The following is a 21,838-nucleotide window of genomic DNA, read 5'->3' as shown; positions in this document are numbered from 1 at the left end:
TAATGCTTACTTACCTGAAACACTACATTAGTTCCTGAACTTTTACCTTGACTCCCCTCAAGTAGGGCGAGTGGATATAAAGTCTGACATTTGGTTCTTCAACAAGAGGGTACTTGCTTTCTTTTGCCTTTAATAAATGCCACATTAAGAACGTTTGATGGGCTTTTATAAACTGGCTAGATTTTAGCATTGGATGCTCAACACCTTAACCAAGTGTGCTGCATATTGGCTGGCAATTTTCGTTGGAGGTCGATTCTAGTTGTCCAAGAGCCTGACAAAATAGAGCTACTGGACTCGCTGTTAATGAATGGCCTGATTTTGAGATCCAATTGGAACTGTCAGGTCATTGATTACTCGGTGATGCTAATTGACCGTCAGCCCTAAAGTCCATCAATTTCCCCGCTGTGGGTCCGTCTACCTAACGTCCTGAGTTTCATGCATATAGAACTTTTAATAATGCATTCGGGTGTTAAACACCAGTTTATCGACTTTATAATTCCATGCCAAGATGTCGATTATTTCTCAAATTGAAGTAATCTCAGGAGGTGAAAAAAAAAAAGAAACTATGTGCTTCGGTAAACCAATATTTATCTAAAGCGGCGTCTAATGTGGCAGCTGCATAGTGGCAGCTATTTTGGCAGCTATTTTAGACTTTTTTGAAATACGTACAATAGGATTTAGGGTCTATGGATTTGAAAGGCAGCTATTTTTCTGATTCTTGTGCTCCGGTAGCAGGAGTTATTTCCCAGGTCTTGTATTTTAGAAAACCAACAATAGATACAAGCCGGTTTGGAACCTGCTTTCAGTTCTATATTTGATACTGCGATGTAAGCAGGATTTATTAAATAAATGAATGTATTGTAGCAGCCGAACCACAATTTAATGTGTCTAGCGAGTTAAAAATCTAAAACGGCACAACTACAGGAACAACCAGGAAACCAGGATACAAAGGAAACTGGTAGAACTGCAAGACATGCAACATGCAATACATTTTGAAAAGAAGTGGTGGGTGAAAATGCTGAAGAAACCAATAATTGTGGGGAAAAAAAACATAGAAAAGTTTTTAGATAAAAAATAGTGTCTGGACGAAATTTTGAAACGTGTGATTTTATAATTAAACTTTTATGGTTTTGCATATTTCTTTTTTGACCAAACAAAAATATAAATGTCCAGATGTTTAAATATATTTACACAAAAAAATCATCCCTTAGCATGAAGAACAGTTTTACACATGCTCAGCATCTGGACAGTTTTGCCAAAGATGTTCACTAGAGATTTATTTTCACGAACCAGTTCATTCCAGAGAAGTTCAATAGGATTTGGGTGCGGTGACTGCCCAGTGGATGGATGGATGGATGGATGGATAGATGACACTCCAGTTGACTTTTTGCTCTCTAAAAAAATGCTCAAAGAGCTTGGACGTTCACTTCGTATGCTTCATCGTCTTGTCGTATGGTGAAGTTTTGAAGTATGGAGTGGTAGCCATTTTGGTTCAGGATTCTTTTCACTCCATCAGAACAAGTCTCCAAACTTCCCTGGTCCAAAACAACCCACAACTAATAAGCTTCCACCTCAATGTTAGACTGTGGGGGTGGGGCAGTGTGCAAACATCTCACCCAGTCTCCATCTTACACAAGTTCTTTTTAAAGACATGGATAAAATGTCCAATATGGACTTCACAAAACTTTGTTAGTCATTCATCGTCCAATTACTTTTGATATGCACTGTAGTAATCCACTATATAACATCCATCTGAGCAATTTTCCACTAGATTGGAGACATTGAGTTTAATGGAGATTTTTTTAGCAACAAGGGTGGTAGTCAAGTCAGGTACTGATGTAGATGATATAAGAGGCCTGAGGGTGATGTTACAATTCATCCTAAAGGTGTTCTATAGGGTTGGAGCTTCATAGCAGAAGATCTTTCACTCCAATCCATGGAAAGCACATCTTCATGGAGCTGGTTTTGTGCACATGGTCATGCTGGAAAAGGTTCGGGGTCAAGTGAAGGGAAATTTTCATGCTACTGCGTCCAAACACATTTTATACAAGTGTGTGCCTCAGATTGTGTGGTAACAGTTTGGGGGGAAGAACCACATCTGGCTGGAAAACTCAGGTATAAGTCGTCCCAATTTATTATACTATATATATACACTGTAATTATGATTTTATTTGATCAATTGTTCGAACCAGGGACATCCAGACTCCGAAGATTAGACTAGAACACTAGAGACCGGTGCAGAGACATGCATAAAAATCTCACTTGAGGAAAAAAAAAACATCATTAAGGCAGCCGAGAACAAACAGGCAAAGCAAAGTGCCTCATCAGCTCCACGGAGACGGCAGACACATCCTTGCCTCTCCTCAAATCTGTCACTTCCTGCTCACACGTCGTCAGCTTCCAGAAGGACATGTCGCTGCCACTGTGAAATATTTAATTAACCTCTCATTTCTCTAATAAAAATATGAAAAAAATTATAATTTCTTGATAAACCTGTTCTACTGTGAGCGAATGCTACAGTGGATGTGCCATGCTTCCGCGATGAGGCTCGCTTAAAACTTCTACCAGGTTGCGTGTTCCCCTGGTACTCGGGTGGGACGCCTTTAAGATAAACCATATGCCGTTCGACTTTCGTCAACATTCTGATCTCGACCAACCAAGTCAAGAAGCAATTTTAAAAAATGAGGCTACACGCTTATAATGTATTATTCGGAACCATTCAACTAATATAAGTTGAATGGTTCCGAAACATTCAACTGCTCAAGAGCTCAAAAAAGCCCCCCAGCCAATATGGCTGCAAAACTTAACATTTAAAGGGGATTTTTAATTGAAAAATTGACAATACCGGACGATGAACTGCTTTTTTTAATAACCTGGCTATGTTTGGAAGTGGGTGCACAGTACAGTGGGTTGAGGAGCACAAAGGTTAAGGGCCTTGCTCAAGGGCCCAGCTTGGCAATACTTGAACCCCCTGGACCTCCAAATATCCGAGAGCATTAACCACTGATCAATTGTTTCATAGGCATAAAAACCCCAATAAATAAACCTAATTAAGTTTAATCTAATAATAGTCTAATTAGGGGCGACTTTGGTTTTAGACTTAATGGTCCTCACTGCTGATGCATTAGATTAAGCCACTTCTGGGCCTCCGAGCAAAGGCCCTTAACCCCATATCTGCCCATATCAATGAAATTGGTTAAGAGTGTCTCCTTTAAAGTCTGCTTTGAGACATCGTTAAAAACGTTAAAAACAAATTAAATAGAATTTACATACAAGCCGCAAATGACAGCCATGCTCTAGAGATCAGCAGCACTCGGTTTTAACTGGAGGGTTGTTCAGTTTGACCTCAGAGTGGAACTCTAGTTCAAACATGTTTGTACAATAAAAGGGCCCTCAAGGACTGTGTTTCAGGTGGAGATTAAGCAGAGTCCTTGACAAAATGACCCTCGAATGAATTCTGGTACGCGACGCATATAAATGAACCCGTGGAACGGCGAACTTCAAATCAACCGTATGGTTTATACGCCTCCCAGCTCGGCCTGGTCCAGCAAAGTGCTGAAGTAACGAACGTAAAAAGCACATTGGTATAATAGGAGCTGCCAAATGCTAATTTTTTTTATCATCCATTCCAAATGTAGTCCTCATTTACTATTATATTAACCTCCACCGCTTGTGCTAAGCAGATCCGCCAGACCTTGGAGATTCGTAGAGGTTCATTTAGCCAGTTAGTAAAGTCAGGTACTGATGAAGGTGATCTGAGGAGGCTTGGGGTCAGACGGGGCACAAACAGGAAGTTGTTTCACAGCTGTTGCATTTGCTGCATGTTGGCAAACATCCTTCTTGAGAGCACCTTGCAATTATCTTGTTTATACAACTGAGTAGTTAGAGGTTCCCCAAGGAGGCCATCTTGACAAGTTGCTGGGATTTAAACTCACACCCTTCCGAGTAGAATTCCAACATCTTATCTACCACTTCCTGCATATAAAATGTCTATAAATTCTATTTCAAATATTTGTGTCCAGAGGAATAAAACATTCGCATATTATTGTTTGGGAATTGAGCGGCAGCCAAAATAAAATCCTTCAGTGTGTTTTTTTATTCGAATGGAAAGAAAGGGTTAAAAGTCAGCAGAGACATTACCGTCGCGTTCCTCAAGCGTGGAACTGTTGCGGAATAATATTTGGGTCAGCCCCGAAAAAAGAAAAGTTCAGTAAATTTTGCGAGCTGAATTTTTGAATAGCCTTTGATCGATGCTGGTAATTTTAAAGTTTGGCAACCTCTCAATCCTCCCGAGAAACTCCGAAACGAGCTCCTAGGCTGGGATCGTGAATAATTCCACTCCCACCTACAGCTCTCTTCTCTAGCAGCAAAGATTTTTTTTCTTTCTTTTTTTTTTGTGTGTGTATGTATGTGTGTCAAGAGACTTGAAGCAAAACATACTTTATAGAACCGTGCTCTATAAAAATCTGAAATGCAGATCAGATGTAGAGCTCTTGTCTTGATCCTGGGTAAAGTCGAAGCGTTCGTGATGGAAACTATCCAGATTTTTGTGGTGCACCACACTAGAGGTGGGTAAAATAAGACTAATATAGTTCAAGCCGATGTTTGTGGTGCAGCAGGAGGTGGAACGTGAGCATTATATTTACATTTGTGCTATTTGGCAGACTTCCGTTATCTAGAGCAACTTGCAGTTGTATCATTTTTACACCTAAGTGGTTGGGGGTCAAGGGCCTTGCTCAAGAGCCCAGCGATGGCGCATTCATAGAGTTCGGATTCGAACTCAACCTCTTGATCAGGAGTCCAACATTCAAAAAATTTATTGAACCCACTTGCTATCAAATGCTGCAAAATTTGCTTAGTTGTTGCCATCAAACACCCCCGATTTGAACCGTATTCACTGAAAAAAAAATTTAAATCTCTCGCATACATTGAATTCAAATGAAATAGCGTTTTTACAAATAGCGGTAAAGCGAGCTAAGATTAGCTTCCTGAGCACACCGTTGACTCCTGACCCCCTGCTATTCTGACACACTTATGTAAATCACCACACGATCCTGACTCATTGTGTACCATCAGCTTCAAGTATACCAAGTGTACATGCTTGAGATTTCTGACCCTAATCAAATCCATCAACACAGCCGAATGGAAATCTTTTGTTATTTTTTTTTTTAACCTCTCAAATAAAACATCGTTTATGAGAAGGCCAGAACCTGCAGGAGGATTTCACCAGGTGAAGCTTTCGTTCAAGGACCACTTGAGCTCTTTGTGTTCCTTGACAAAAATGCTCTCAAGACTTATTAAGAGTGCTTCATCAGGCGGGGGAAAAAACGGCCATCATTTCTTCGCAGGTGCTTTTTTACAAACGGTAACCTGGAAAAAAATGGATCACCCCTCCAACAAAGGTTTGAAGGTTTAGGGGGTTTAATTTGGAACGTACAAAGTTTTCATTTATAGCATTTGGCTTGCACCTCTATCCAGACCGACTTACAAATTTACTTTTACCCAAGTGAGCGCTTGAAGGTTAACAACTTGCTCAGGGGCCCAGTGGCGACAGATTGGTGGTGCTGGGATTTGACCTCGTGGGTTTCCGATCCAAAGTCCAATGCCTTAACCTCAATATGCTTCAATATTATTTTATAAATTTTACTTTAGAGCACTGGTCACCATTGTGTTGGTCGCAATCTAAAGGTCAATCCTGCAAGCAATAATTGTCCATGTACTGGTTAAACAGGAAACTTTGTTTGATTTGATCATAATAAACCAGTACCTCAGGGCCATGTGTTCTAGCGCAAACTTAGGATTTGACAAAGACACAACAAGCATGAGTGCAACATTTTATTTATCTTTTTTAAACAAAGTGGATCTAAAAATTGAAGTTGGTCACAAGTTCAAATGCCAGCACCACCAATATGCCACTGCTGGGCCCTTGAGCAAGGTCCATATCCCTCAACTGCACAGATGTAAGTCCTGTTTTGGATAAGGGTGTCTTCCAAATGCCATAAATATAAAAATACAAGTTACCATTATCATAACCATTCTGGGACAGGGTATCAGAACTTACCAAGTCTTGTGATTCTTATTCTGTTTGGGATGATCGTTTTTATGTGTTTTTAGAATTTATATGCGTCTGTCCATTGCTGTTTCCCTTTTTTTATTTTGCCCTACATTGTGGATTTGTCTGTCAGTCTTCTGATGAATACCTGTGCAGCTATTCCTGCCTACTCTCCCAGACACACTATCCAGGGAATACAAGGGTACAAGGCAGGAGTACACTCTGGATAGGAAGCTAGTCCAGCACAGGGCATCATTTAAAATTGCCAGTCCACCTACTGGCATGTTTTTGGGTGCTGGAGAAATGTGGACATGGGGAGAACATGCCAAACCCCTCGAAGGCAAGAAATTAAGGTCGCATTCGAACCAGTCATCCTTGAAGTGTGTGGCTACAATAGACAACAGCTTCTCTCTGTTACACATCCTCAGTGTCAGAATAGAACAACTACAAAATCCTAGCTGGTTTCAGCCAACTAACTAACCTAGATTTCTATAATTAGTATAACTGTGATAATAATGAGGCCATTTGACCTGGCAAACCGAATACATTTGATTTAAAACAAAAGTCCACAGGCATTTCCTTTTATAAAGACTCTTAGATACCTTGCAACCCACTTCTATGGGAATTCCAACCTTATTTGTGACAATTCGGCCTTTTTTCTTTGAATTTCGGTTTCATGATTCTCGCAATACTGACATTTTGTCTCTCGCAATTCAGAGTTCTTTTCTCACACTTAGTTCTTTTCTCTTACTTTATTTCTTGCAATTCTGACTTTTCTTTCTCTCACCATTCCGACTTTTTTTTTTTTTCTCTCACAATTCTGACTTTATTCCACGCAACTCCAATTGTATTTCTCACGACTCTGCCTTTAATTGGCAGAAATGGTGTCAGAATTGTGAGAAACAAAGCTAGAAATGCCAGAAGTAAAGTCGGAATCACGAGAAATCACTTCAGAACAAGGCAAATTATTCCCTCACTTGGTCAATCTGGGTATTTTCGTGCATGACCCCTCGGCAGAGGGTATCCTATTCACAAAGGATTTCTTTTTTAAAAAGCTCATCCTATTACAAAGGTCCTTTGAGTTCAGGTCTTTCTGCCCTACATGAACAGTGTTAGTCTGAGGTCCTATTGTGTTTTTCCACAGAGAGCAAAGGTCAAGGCCAAGGTCACCCCTCCCCCCACTACCCCCTCACAGAAAAAAAATCAATTGGCCTTCTAAGCGACTTCCAGTCATGTACGATTGCTGTGGCCTGTTTAGGTTTCGGGCTTTGCCATCTCTGAGCAATAGGGCGAAACCTTGGTCTATATAAATCACCAGCTAATAAGGAGGACTCAATGGGAACATTTCTTACTTTGGCACTCAGGAAGTTGTAAAAACTGAAGATGGATGTAAATAGATTTACTGGTCTGCTAGCAAACGAATGATGGCTCTCATTATCACATCTGTAGACATAATGGCAACATTTTTCGAAAAAGAATCCAATGAGGATCATTTACTGTTAATCACTTTATAATAGGTCTCGATTCCAGTCATTCCGAGTTCCTTCTCGCTTTCGAAAAAGAAAATGATTCTCAGAAGTAGGTGGAATGAGTCCATCTCTGAGACTGAGACTGGCGCTGACGCTGACGCTGACGCCACCAACCGGTTCTTCAGCTGTCTTTTTAATTTTTTTATCCGCTATGAAGCTGATCAGCTTGGCAATGTTTATGATGCAAGACATTTGATATGGAGGCGCAAAGGTCATGGTTAAGGTAAAGGTTAAGGTTCGGTTTCAAAGCTTTCTTCAAGTTGTGTGAGCTCATTAAACCGGTGTCTAGCTACAAAGCAAGAGATTATGGGTCAACAATAAAAAAACAAAAAACAAACAAACACTCCCTATGTCAAGTGCTAAGAAAATAATTAGCCAGGAACAGTAGGCTGAGATAAAGTGGAATTACTGGTGTAAATGATCAGGTATTTCTTGCAATTGAGTGTAAAGCCATGGCAGACGGACCTACTCTCAGAGACGAGGTTATCTTTAGGCCATACTTAGTCTGCGGATGTTGTTACGCTAAGCGTTATCATAGCGCGAGCCGTGTTCAGCCCGTTTTTTCCGCCCGTGTTTGCTGAGGCTCCCTGAAATGAGAGCGCTCTTTATTAATATTGACCTTCTTCAGACTGGAGTGTGGAAGCCTCGCCTTGAGGGTGACTTCGTTCCACAACCATCACAACGGGAACGTCAGGGGGCGCGCAAGGTGGCAGATTCGACCCGTGTCTTACAATATCTCTCTAATGAAGTGCAAAAACAGTGGCTTGCTAAGCGGTCTTGCTATTCATCCTAAGCGCATTTGACTTGTTTCATGTTTTTCTTTAATGCAAACAGGTTTACTGCGAAGGCTGCACTTCCGTTGACCCGATCGAGATAAGAATCATTCATGATTTCTACATCACCGTTCCCATAATGGGTACCTTGTCCTGTTATCAGCTGTAATCCAGGAGACCAGGAATTGTTCCCCAAATTGCAGTTAGTTAGATCCCAGGCAGAAAACCATACCGGGTCTATTTAGTGAAGAAATTCTTGAAGGCAAAGTTTTTACAGTTTAAGAGTTTTTATTCTTTGTCCTGAGTGATAAAGAATAAAAAACTCTTAAACTGTAAAAACTTTGCCTATCCTCTGTTATTTAAGCATTTCCCTATTGCTTTCATTATTTATGATGAGATGAAAAGATTTATTATTGGTTAAAAAAATGTCTGATGGACAGATGGACAGAGTATAGATTTATGGACTGATGGATGGATGGATGGCTATATTAATGATGATATGAATATATAGGTTTATTTATTGTTATGAAGTAAATTGGTGAGTGAAAGGATGGAATGATGTATGGATGGAAGGATGTCTGGATGGATAGATGGATGGATGGATATATTTTTTTATTTTATGTTTAATTATGTTTATTTTATGGTTCTAAAATAAATGTGTGAGTGGATGGGAGGATGGATGATAGGCTTATTTATTGTAATAATGTAAATTAGTGAGTGAAAGGATGGATGGATGGATCGATGGAAGGATGGATATGTGGATGGACAGAAATATGGATGGATTCATGAGATGAATAGATTGATTAATTTATGGTTCTAAAAGAAATTGGTAAATAGATGGATGGATGGATGGATGGATGGATGGATGGATATATTAATGATGAGATAATATATAGGTTTATTTATTGTTATGATGTAAATTTGTGAGTGATGGATGGATGGATGGATGGATGGATGGATGGATGGATGGACGGGTAGATGGATATGTGGATGGACAGAAAGATGGATGGACTCATTAGATGAATAGATTAATTTATGGTTCTAAAATAAATGGGTAAATGGATTGAATGATGTAAATTGTTGAGTGGATGAATTTATGGATGGATGGAAGAATGGATGGATTAATAAGGAGATGAAAAGATCTGGAGATGGTTAACTCTTCTTGAATTGTTTTTAACCACATGTAGATTGGACCCCATTCAGTCCCCAGCTTGCTCGTATAATAACGTTCAATCTTCAGGAAGATGTTCCACTGGATTTTTGGAGTGTTTAATGGAGATTTGTGAGAGATCCATTCATCCACAGGGATGTTAGTCAAGTCCGTTACCGATGGACGTGAGAAGAGCAGGCCTGGTGCTGTTCCAATTCCTCAGTCGAACAGGGTTAAGGCTCTATAGCAGGAGCTCTTCTTTGCCAACTTATAGAAAGCATATTTTCATCTTCACCTTCATGCAGCTGGCTTTGTGAGTCATCCTGGAGCTGGTTTGAGTTTTCTCGCTGAAGCAAGGGACAAATTTCATGCTTTTTTAAGTCTTCCTATACAACTGTGTGCCTTCAAGTGTTTGCAGAAGAGCAATTACCGTCTGGAAAAGCTCGTGTCCAAATACTTCTGGCAACGACATGTAGAAAGGGAGCCCCCCCCCGTTCTCTAACTAAATTTATTCAGCCTCTGTAGTTAATGAGCTTGCAAAGCGATAAAAGACAAATCGGAACCTGCTTGTGTGTGTGTGTGTGTGTGTGTGTGTGTGTGTGTGTGTGTGTGTGTGTGTGTTGGGTTCAATTAAAACAGTAGTTGTTATCTACGCTGCTTAACATGTGTAAATATGCAGTACTGCTGAGATTTTTATATTCATATGTGGCCATGCTAATGGTGGGGTTAGGCCATTAGAAGAAACATTCGTGTGTGTGTGTGTGTGTGTGTGTGTGTGTGTGTGTGTGTGTGTGTGTGTGAGTGAGAGGGGAAGGGAGAACCAAAATTGGTATGCGCACCTGCATGCTTATTTTCTCCCCCCTAATAATTCCATTACGTCTCTAATTTCATTAATGGGGTTTTAAAAAAGCAGAGGATGTCAGGGGTAATTAAAAGATAAGGTAAAGCACTAAAGGCACTAATTCCCTCCTCTATCAGAGGCAGCAGCAGAGACGAGGGTCTATCCGACACCTGGTACGCCCTGTTCTTACTCGTAGCGGAACGCAGAGGCCGCGCGATCGCTTTCTTTTACAAATGTAGCGACCGCGTGTCCTATACGGTCTGCACACAAAAGGAAAGATGTAAAAATAGTGTGCCATTTTTTTTTTTTTGGTGACGTCATAGCATGCTCAAGGTGACCGTGTTTTACTACACATCACAGATTTAAAAAATGAATACATTTGGTGGATGGATAAATAAATAAATAAATAAATAAATAAATAAATCAATAAATAAATAAATAAATGACAGATCGGCAAAGAAATTTTAGTAATGGTATGAGGATGAAACCTTTCCAGGAACCCATCCTCCTAGTGACACCGACTGTCCATTCATTACAGTTCCTACATTGTTGAGGTTATCCATCTTGAGCAGGGGTGTCAGGAGAAATCAGGCAGGTCCAGACAGAAGAGAGGGGCAGGATAACTGGTAGTTCACGAGCATGTTTAGTGTGACAGAGAAAAAGAGAGAGAATGAGGAGAGAAAGGAGTATTAACTGCCCTTAATTCTGATTCTTGAGTAAATAAATTGATGGATGGATAGATTTATTTAGGGTTATAAAGAAAAATGGATGGATTGAAGATAATAGGTGGACAAAAAAATTTATTATAAGATAGACAGATTTATTAATGATTATAAATGAATTAGTGAGTGGACAGATAGATAGATGGATGAATGGATGGATGGATGAGATGAACACATTGGTTTATTACAGGTTTGGATACAGATGGATGGATGATGAATGGATTTATTTCTGGTTATTAAATAGATGGGTGAGTGGACAGATAGATAGATAGATGGATGGAATCATGATAAGATGAACATATTGCTTTATTTCTGGTTTGGATACAGATGGATGGATGGATGGATGGATGGATGGATGGATGGATGGATGGATGGATATAAAAAAAAATGGATAGATTAAAAATGAGAATAATAGGTGGACAGAAGAACTTATTACGAGAGACAGATTTATTAATGATTAAAAAATAAATGAGTGGATGGATGGATGGATGGATGGATGGATGGATGGACGGATGGACGAGATGAACACTGGTTAATTTCTGGTTTGGATACAGATGGATGGATGATGGATCGATTTATTTCTGGTTATTAAATAAATGGGTGAGTGGATGGATGGACAGATAGATGATTTCATGATGAGACGAATAGAGAGATTTATTTAGGGTTAAACAAATTGAGTGGACTGATGAATAGATGGCTGGGTGGATGGATGGATGAATGAATGAGGAAATGAATAGTTTATGGGTGTAAAATAAATGGATGAATGGATGGGTAGATGAATGTTTTCATGGTTAGAAAAAAGAATGGCTCAGTGGGTTTACAGATATATTTATACATGTATAGATGGATGGATGAATTATTGATCAATGAATAGACGGATGGAAGGCTAAATATCAAAAAAAAAAAAAAAAAAAAAAAAATACGTAGCTCATGTATCAGTGCAGGATGATGCAATGTTGTGAAATGGAATGTGATAAACATGCTGCTGGTGTCGGTTCGTCTCAGATGATCCACCGGGTTGCTGGAAGTCAAACTTACGGTTCTGCTTTCTGCTGAAGCAGGAGCAAACTTTCCTCAGCATGAAACTAGTCTTGGTGGAATTCAGAATTCAGCAGTGGGTCAGCACAAACGCACTCGGCGTTCTGTTCGCCCAGTCTGGCTTCTCGTCTCGCAGGCTAGACAGAAAAAAAAAAAAAAAAGCGATAGAATCCCCAGTCCCCCTGATGTGTCCCAGGGACGACACGGCACGTTGCCTCGCTCGCCGTAGCGATGAAATATAAAATACGACAGGTGCACAATGCGCATCAGCACGCATGGCGCATGAACAAACAACATTACACATTAGCCGAGACCCTTCCTGCCCTCGGCGCTCGTGTAGAACCGCGGCTTCCGGTCAAAGGCCGCGTTTTACAGGGTTTTTTTGGTTCGTTCCTCATTTGTGATTCCGTCCCTCCTCCGGTTCAAAAACGACGCGCCGAAACGCTTCTTCGTCACGTCTGCTTTTCGAAGCGATCCGATATTCAAAGCGTGCGCGGCGCATCATAAAAGCCGAGTGCGTCGCTCGAGGGGAGACGCTGACAGCCTTCATGCGTCTGAAGAGCACCGTGTTTTCCCATTCCTGCGTTTTCTACTTCGAGGCCTCTTTCCCCGGGCTAATATCCGCTGTCATGTGTACGCATGTAGCGTCAATTACTAACAGCTGCATTGCGCTGCACGTGAACACACACTCACACACACACACACACACACACACACACACACACACACACACACACACACGACTGTAAATATGATTTCAGGATCTCAAAGAATTTCCACTAACAATTCAACATGGTCGTGTTTCCTTTTTTTTGTGTGTGTGTCAGTGATTCGAAGGAAAAATTTGCAAGTAAAAAAATAAATCTGAGCACTCGAAAAACAAATAAACGTCCTTGAAATGACCTTGTGAGTTATTTTACTTTGTAGACTGATGGATAGAAGTATGGAATGTGTGGATTGGTGGATGGCTGAATAATCTGAATAGCATAATGTGGATAGTTGGGTTGAAGAACAGAATAGAAGTTAAAAGAATGGTATGGTAGGTGGATAAATGGGTAGATGGATAAAGAAAAGTATGGAATAGGTAATTCGGTGGAAGCACAGAATGACACTTAGAAGAACAGCTGCATGAATTAATGGATAGATGGATGATTTGAAAAGCATAATGTTAATAGGTGGGTTTAAAAACACAAAAGAGCATTATAAGCTCTCAGATCGGCTTCACCAGTTCATTAAACCCCATTTCACCTCGATAGATAGAACAATTGGACTGATGATAGATAGATAGATAGATAGATAGATAGATAGATAGATAGATAGATAGATAGATAGATAGATAGATAGATAGATAGATAGATAGATAGACAGACAGACAGACAGACAGACAGACAGACAGACAGACAGACAGACGAACAGATTAGTAGTTAGAGAAACAATTGAATTTATGGATGGTTAGATAGATGTATAGAAAAGGTAGATGGATGCAGGCATGCATTATTGACAAAGGATGGATAGATAAATAAGTGAATAGAGGCATGCATGGGGTACAGACTGGATAGATGGATGGATGGATAGATGGATGGACAGACAGACAGATTAGTAGTTTTAAGAACAATGGAAGTTATGGATGGATGGATGGATGGATGTAGGCATGCATTGACTAGACTGGATGGATAGAAAAATGTGGACAGGAATGGATGGACAGTTGGATAAAAAAACAGGTTAGTAGTTAGAAAAACAATTAAACTTACAGATGGATAGAATGGACAAATAATAAACAAAGAATGGATGGATGGAGGCATGCATGGGCTAAAGACTCGATGAATGGATGGATGAATGAATAGATGGATAGATGGAGGCATGCATGGGCTATAGACTGGATGGATGGATGGATGGATGCATGGGCTATAGACTGGATGGATGGATGGATGGATGGATGCATGCATGCATGCATGCATGGGCTATAGACTGGATGGATGGATGGATGGATGGATGGATGGATGGATACATGGACTATAGACTAGATGGATGGATGGAGGCATACATGGACTATAGACTGGATGGATGGATGGATGGATGGATGGACAGATCAGTAATGTTTGTTGTGTATGTGTGTAGAGTCTGTTTCAGAAAGTAAAGTGCTGCAGTGTTTTTAGCTTGATGTGTTTTAGCAGAAACAGAAGGTGTTGTAGCGGAAGTAATCACACCCTCGTTCGTCTTCCCCTCCTCTTTTCTCTCACTGTGATTCCCTCCTCAACCTCCTGACTGTCAGGATCTGAATGGGAAGCTCTCAGATCAGCTTCACCAGTTCATTAAACCCCATTTCACCTTGATGAGCTGTAAATCCCGGCTGACAGTTCGAGCCGAGAAATGCTGCAAGGAGCTGAAAGTGAGTGCAGGAGAGATTAAGTGCCTGTAGCCACGTTTCCATCTGAAACTAAACAACTTTCCGGAAAAGTCACTAAACGAATTTAAATTGACCGGGAAATCGGTTAACAACAAAATAATTTCCAACAAAATAAAATACCTCCTCCAGCAGTGTCTGTAGGAGAACAATTAAAATAAATTCAAAGTAGGGACTAACATTTATGGACACCTGGAAGAATGTTTGCATTGTAGACAGAATAGATTATTGGATGGAATGAATAGAAGTAGGCATGAATGAAATATAGACGGAGGATGGAGGGATTAATGAATGGATATACACGTATGGATTTTTTGAATGGAGGGATAAATGGATTGTGTAGTTGGAGGAATTTTGCATTGAATGGATGGATGAAATTAGTAGATGGAGGCATACATTACAGACTGAAGATAGATGCATGGATGGATGGATGGATGGATGGATAGGTGGGTAAAAAAAAAAAACAGAAGGGTAGTTCAATGAATAATTGCATTAAAGGATGGCAAAATGGATGAAATTGGTAGATGGAGCATGCATGCATTAAAGACGAATAAATTCCTCAAGGGGCCTCCAAGAAAAAGCGTCCCATCGAGCTGTTTCCTTTGTAACGCCACCTCCCGCTGTGTTTGAGTCCTTGAGAACGTCGAGTTGCATACATGCTACAGGCGTTAGCTCAGCCTGACAAACACACACACACACACCACATGCTAATGCGGTAATTGCTCGCTATTCGGCTCCCACCGACTCGACTTGTCCTGCGCCCGGCGCTTTTTTGGAATCAGGAATCACATGAGTATTTAGGCGCTGACGTGAGGCAGCTGTTGTCTCAGTAGGCCTTGTGGACGTGAACAGAGCAGGGAAGATGGAAACGCAGCAAACACTTCGCCACTCTCTCAAATCACATCCGTATCATTTTTTCTCATTCTGCCAGGACCCTATACAGCCCCAGAGATGCCTTTTATCATGCTAGCATGTGGACTTGTTAGCAAGCATGACCGATGGCTAATATTTAGGAAGTATTTTCTGGTAAAAATGATACATTGGTAAAATCAGGCGACAGAAACACTCAGGTCTGCGGTACGGCCTGAGCCACGAGGCAAATTTCAAAACACAGATGGTCGCTCTGCCTGGCAGAAGGGCGAAAGGCTTGGGAGGAAATAACAACACAAACATGTTCGCGTCTCTTTTAGCGCAAAACCAAAAAAAAAAAAAAAGAGGAACAATCACAGTACAAGTGACAGAGGGTGACAGGAATAACGAGCGCCCCCTTGCCGTTTGCTAATTAGTATCGATGACTCTCTTTATATCGACCCGAAATTCAGCCGCAGCCACATGTGCTCTAACCCGATCAGTACGTGGTGTGCTTTGTAAATGCGATTACGGTTTTCCCAGCGTTCCTCGGTCCACGCCGGGACTCCAGAATTGTCTGTAATGGATGCGCAGGACCTCAAATGAAAAGCGAATGTTTGCTTACGTACGGTTGTGGCGGAGCCGGGAATCGGATTATGCTCGGCAGGTTCCCGCTAATCACGCTGCGTTTATCCAGTTTATATCCATTTTTTTTAGATCCGTGACGTGATGTTGGTTCTGGGGTTAGCGGCCCAAAAGCAGAAAAATTATCCTCTTCACACACACACACTCTATCGACCATTCCGCTTCATCTGATCGTAATCCAGAAACGATCACACGCTGTAACTGGCAGCACGTGCCGGAGGAGCTATTTCAGAATCGGCATGTAGAAATTATAATAATCCTCCTCAATAATTGTCAAAACAGGATTCCTCTGGTTATGAACACAAAGCAGATCTTGGTTTACTGTGACCTCGACATTTAAAAACGGATTGTAATGAAGCGGCAACACATTCTTGACGTCCCCAAAATCAAATGTTTCAATGTTAGGGAAATTCATTAAAATGCATTAGACAGACAGTCAGACAGTCAGACAGACAGACAGACAAGGTAGTATTATGGAGATTAACAGATGTAGAAGTACAACCCCAATTTCAAAATTGTTTTGGCACACTGTGTAAAATGTATCTAAAAACACAATGCAATGATTTGCGAATATTATAAACCCATATTTGATTATATCAAGTGTCAAAAAAGTCATTCTGAAATGTATAGCAGCAACACCTTTCTAAAAAGTTGGGATATGACCCATGTTTACCGCAGTGTAGCGTCCCCTTCTCTTTTACCAACAATCTGTAAATGTCTGGGAACTGAGGAAACCAGCTGCTAAAGTTGTGGGAGATAAATGTTGTCCCATTCTTGCCCGATATAGGATTTTTACTAGTTAACAGTCCTGGGTCTTCTTTGTCGTATTTTTTCTTTCATGATGCACCGAATATTTTTAATTGGTGCAGGGTTTGGACTGCAGGCAGACCACTTCAGCACTCATACTATTCTACAGGGAAGCCATGCTGTTGTCATAGATGCAGTAAGCGTCGTCTGTATGGGAGTATAAGATGCTCTAAAACCTGGATATAACGTTCAGCATTGATGGAGCCTTTTCACATACATACCACATGCACAAATGCACCTCCATACGATCATAGATGCTGCTTTTACAAATCGGAAGATCCCTCTCCTCTTTAGTCCGGAGGACGTGACGCCCATGGTTGCCAAAAATCAATTTCTAATTTTTGATTTGTTTAACAACAGAACAGTTTTCCACTTTGCACAAGCTTTGGCTCTGAGAAGACTGAAAACACATTTATAGATCGCTGCTTCTTTGCACGACACCCATGAAGTGTTGTCCATCACAGAATCATGTCGGTTTTAATGCAGTGCCATCTAAGGACCTGAAGATTGCGAGCATCCAATATTGCGTTTCCCCCTCGACCCTTTTGCACAGAAATTCTTGGAATCTTTTGATATTATGTAGTGTAGATGATAATGAGTTCTTTAAAAGTCTTGGCAATTTTTCATTGAGGAACATTATTCTAAAATTGGTTAACAATTTTTAGATGCAGCTTTTCACAGATTGGGTAACCTCCACCCACCTTTAGTTCTGAAAGACTCTGACTCTCCAAGATGCTCTTTTTATACCCAATCACATTACTGACCTGTTGCTAATTAACCTAATTAGTTGCAAACTGTTCTTTTATTGCCTCTATTCCAATTGTGATACTTCTTGTTGCCATCAATTTAAAAATGACCTAATTTTCTCCTTAAAATGGTACATTTTCTCAGTTTAAACATTTGATTTGCTTTCTATGTTTTATTGTGAATAAAATATGGGTTTAAAGATTTGCAAATCTTATTTACCTTTTACCCAGTGCCCCAGCTGTTTTGGAATTAGGGTTTTAGTAGTTGTAGTAGGAGTAGCATGGAATAGTAGTATGGGGATTGGTAGAACTAGTAGTCAGGGATAGTAGTAGTTCTGTGGTTGAAATTCATCTATGAGATAATCAGAAGCTACCCTGAATAAAGAAAGTGCACCAAATGTTGTAAATATAAATAAATGATTGTTTTATTTTATAATTTTTTATATATATTATTATATATATATATATATATATATTTATTTGTATAGCCTTTTTAATTTAGATTTTTCAAATCAGGTGTTTTACACAAAAACTTTAGGCAAATACACACAACAATAAAACCGTTGACAGTAATTATTTGGTCAAATGTAAATAAAAACGCAATGCAATGATTTGCAAATGCCATAAACCCATATTTGATTTAGAAGGGAAACTAGAAAAAGTATCAAAAGTTGAAACTGAGAAAATTGACCATTTTAAGAAAAAGTACGTTTCAAACACATGCGTAATACAGGATTCTAACTGCTGAACAGTCCTGAGTCTTCTTTGTTGTATTTTTTGTTTCAAGATAAGCCAATTATGTTCACATGGTGAAAAGTCTCGTCTGCAGACATGCCAGTTCAGCATCTGGACTCTTCTACTATACATCAATGCTGTTATCATACAATAGATGCACTGTGGTGTAATGCTAAATGTGGTTTAGCATTATCCTGCTGAAATATGCGAGGCCTTCCTTGAAAAGATGAACAGTAATTATAATAATAATTGTATGTCTGCAGGAAAAGGGCCATGTGGCGGTGATCTTCAACGTGGGCACGGACGACATCAACATCGAGGAGAAGTCCAAGTTCGTAAACGACGGCAAGTACCACGTGGTGAAGTTCACCAGGAGCGGGGGTAATGCCACGCTGCAGGTGGATGACCTGCCAGTCATTGAGCGCTACCCCACAGGTACGAACCCCCAAACACATTCCCTTCCACTCTGCAGATCTTCAGCACTCTGAGATGCAAAGCTGCCTTTAGGATGCTGGGAGGTTTCTGTCAGTGTTTGCTGCATTGTGGATTTTTCTTTCTTTTTTTCTTTTTTTCATGCTGATCCTAAATAACCTAATAACCATGTAGTATTTGTCTGTAGGGCCAGATTCCTATTTGGGGTGCATTATCTGGTTACCATAACAAGATACAAAAAAACAAACAAACAAACAAAAAAAAAACATTCCTTATGTCCCTGCAGTAATTCCAGACCTCGTTGTCCGACGTCAGCCAACACGCCACACTGCTTCACACTAATTTGTCAGATTTGGTGGCTATTTGTTTGCGGCTCATTTAGGGGGTTTATGCTGCATCGTGTAAAGCCGGGAGATCTAGGCTGTATTCACTTTACGCATATTAGCAAACACACACACACACACACACTCACAGGTGGTCACGTTTACAAATGGGAAAAAATAAGGTCAGATGTGCTTCAAGGAACAAGCAGAAATTTCACAGGTTGAGTGAAAAAAAAACATGGTGGCGGGTGCATACGTGAAAAAAAGAACAGCTAGCTAGCGATAAATATAATGTATTCCTGCCTTTTTTTTTTCTCAATATACGATTCATTCAATCAAATCAACTCAGGTTTATCTCTATAGCCCTTTTTTACAAATGGGCATTGTCCCAAAGCAGTTTTACAGAGATAACTCATAAATGAAGTTAGCATGATTAGCATGTTTTCTTCATTACAGACTAATACCCCAAATGTTCACATTTGTTAAAAATGTTCACATTTGTTTAATTATTAATTTTAGAAATCTAAGAAATCATAAATTAAGACACTATATGGACAAACGTTTGTGGACACCTGGCCAAAAATGATTGCGCCACTCTTCTGGGAAGATGTTTCACTAGATTTTGTGGAGATTTGTTTGAGATTTGTGTCTCAGCCACAAGGGCATTAGGAAAGTCAGGTACTGATGTAGGTGAGGTGAAAAGATCTGTCCCAGTTCAAAAGGTTCACCAGGATTGGAGCTCTATTGAAAGAGATCTTTCACTCCAACCTATGGAAAGCATATCTTCATGGCGTCTTTGGGTCTAATAGTTAAAATGAAAAATTTTAAACTGGAAAAGTCAGGTGTCCCAGAAAAGTCAGGTGTCCCAGTACTCGTCCATATAGTCCATATAGCGTACCCCAGGAAAAGTAGGTCGAGATGCCATGCGCAGGTTCCAAACCATACTTTTGGTGAAGGTTATTTACGTCTCAACAGCGGAATAATAGCATCGAGTCTCCTGCTATTTACTCGCGACCGTAAGTAAATGTTTATACAAGCGACTAAATTGGTGTGTAAAATCCGTGCTGGAGTTTGATGCAAATCAAGCGTGTCAAATCATTAAAAATCTATTGACCAATTCCCTCCTCGCTCCATTTAAAAATCAATCTAATCGTACAAATAAATCCACACACGCAGACGTCCCTTCACTTCAACACATTTTTTGTTTTGTTTGTGCCCAGGTCCAAATTGTAAACGATTTCAGGCCAAATATGGCTGACGAATGAATCCAAAAAAAGCGGCTCAATGTTTCACAGCATTCGTGGTCCGGACCAAAAAAAACATGCCATATTCAGCCGACCATTTCTAATGATTCGAGTCGGAATTGGACTGCAGACTGTACGTTCTGCTTCACGTCGCGCCAAATACGAGGCCGTATAAACGTGAGTTCGGTGGACGGATTTTGGATGAGTTACAGTAATTGCCGGTTTTTTTTTCCACAGCAGCGTATGAGCCAGATGAGCAGTATGAAGTGTGGGCCGGCTCTGAGCCATCGCTCGTTCTCTAGCCGGGGTATAATTACTCTCTTTTCATCCAAATCCTCTCATTTCGCTGCGGGAAAACGATCAACAGAATCCACCCTGAACCTGAAAAAACTATTCACGTCGATTCCTAAAATATTACGGAAAGAAATTCCGTAAAATTCATTTTGAAACGTTAGAGCTACCTATAAACTAGCTATAGAACTAGCTATGCAAGCATAGTGTATTTAGGATTTGGTAAATTTTTTTCATTGATTTCATCAGACTAGCTATGAGCGCCTCGCTAGCTTTATTTTTCCAACCTTGCAACTCTTTGCAAACACAAGGTGGAAAATAAACAACACTAAAACTCATTAGCGCTTCAGTCTCACGATAAAACAGAAGCCTTAAGAGTCTCATGTTAGCTCGAGAACGGCGCCCTCCGAGGCGCGTTGTGTTTTCTGTGCAAATGAATTAATCATAGGGCCTGGTTTTTATGCATTTTCCTTATTTCTAATACAGTACTGCATTGAAAAAAAAATTGTTCGGTACTCGTCATGAGTTCTGGAGCGCATTACGTAAGAGTATTGAGGTATTTAGTATAAAGGGGAAAAAAACAATTGCTAAGTCGAGCATAGCGATATATGCTTATGACATGATGCACTTCAAACTGTTCAGAAATGGCCTTATAACCCCTCCCAGATTGATGGGAATGTAGTTAAAACGATTAACTAGAATATGCTATGAATTTAGTAATAAATAATTGTATTTGATATCAAAACCGATTTGCTGCTAATAGCTCTCATCATTGAAGTAAAATAAGATGATAACATTATTTCGAAAGGGCATTTTTGCTCCATAGTTGTTTCGCAGTGACGTCGATTGTACATGAGCTTTTTAACGAGCTCGTCCGTCAGCTTCCGCGTCGAAACGTTCAAGCGAATGTAGGCGATAAAACGGTGACAATCCGTTTCTTAACATGACATTAAATACACGTATTTGCCCATCTGTCGGAACGCAATGTTTACACACCTGATGAAGAGCTCCGACAGATTGGAGAACCATCAGGGGCAGATTTCCAGGCAATAACGGAAGAAAAAAAGAATTAAATAAACATGCTGACGTATTAATAACAAATAATTGCCTTCTTTTTTTTATGTGCTTTAAATAAGGAGTGTTTAACAAAAAGAAGAGAAACACAAAGACAACATAAAGAAATGATATTCACCATTTTCACATTATACAATAAACCCGTCTGACATTCAACACGCCACCCCAAGTCCGGATCTGGCC

The 21,838-nt window shown here is 40.1% G+C and overlaps 1 protein-coding gene across 31 annotated transcripts in view; it reads left to right on the top strand.

Moving 5' to 3' along the window:
* The window catches only part of LOC310721075 (neurexin-1a-like), a 331,556-nt gene that overhangs the window by 242,736 nt on the left and 66,982 nt on the right, over positions 1–21,838 (top strand). For all 31 annotated transcript variants that reach the window (XM_083532317.1, XM_083532316.1, XM_083532314.1 and 28 more), the window contains one exon: positions 18,555–18,726. In XM_083532317.1, coding sequence (XP_083388443.1) covers positions 18,555–18,726 — 172 coding nt within the window. The remainder of the gene's footprint in view (positions 1–18,554; positions 18,727–21,838) is intronic.

The sequence above is a fragment of the Silurus aristotelis genome (genome assembly GCF_946808225.1).
Source record: "Silurus aristotelis genome assembly, chromosome: 27".
Lineage (NCBI taxonomy): Eukaryota > Metazoa > Chordata > Actinopteri > Siluriformes > Siluridae > Silurus > Silurus aristotelis.
The sequence above is the reverse complement of the archived record's forward strand: the minus strand, read 5'-3'. Positions and strand labels throughout refer to the sequence as shown.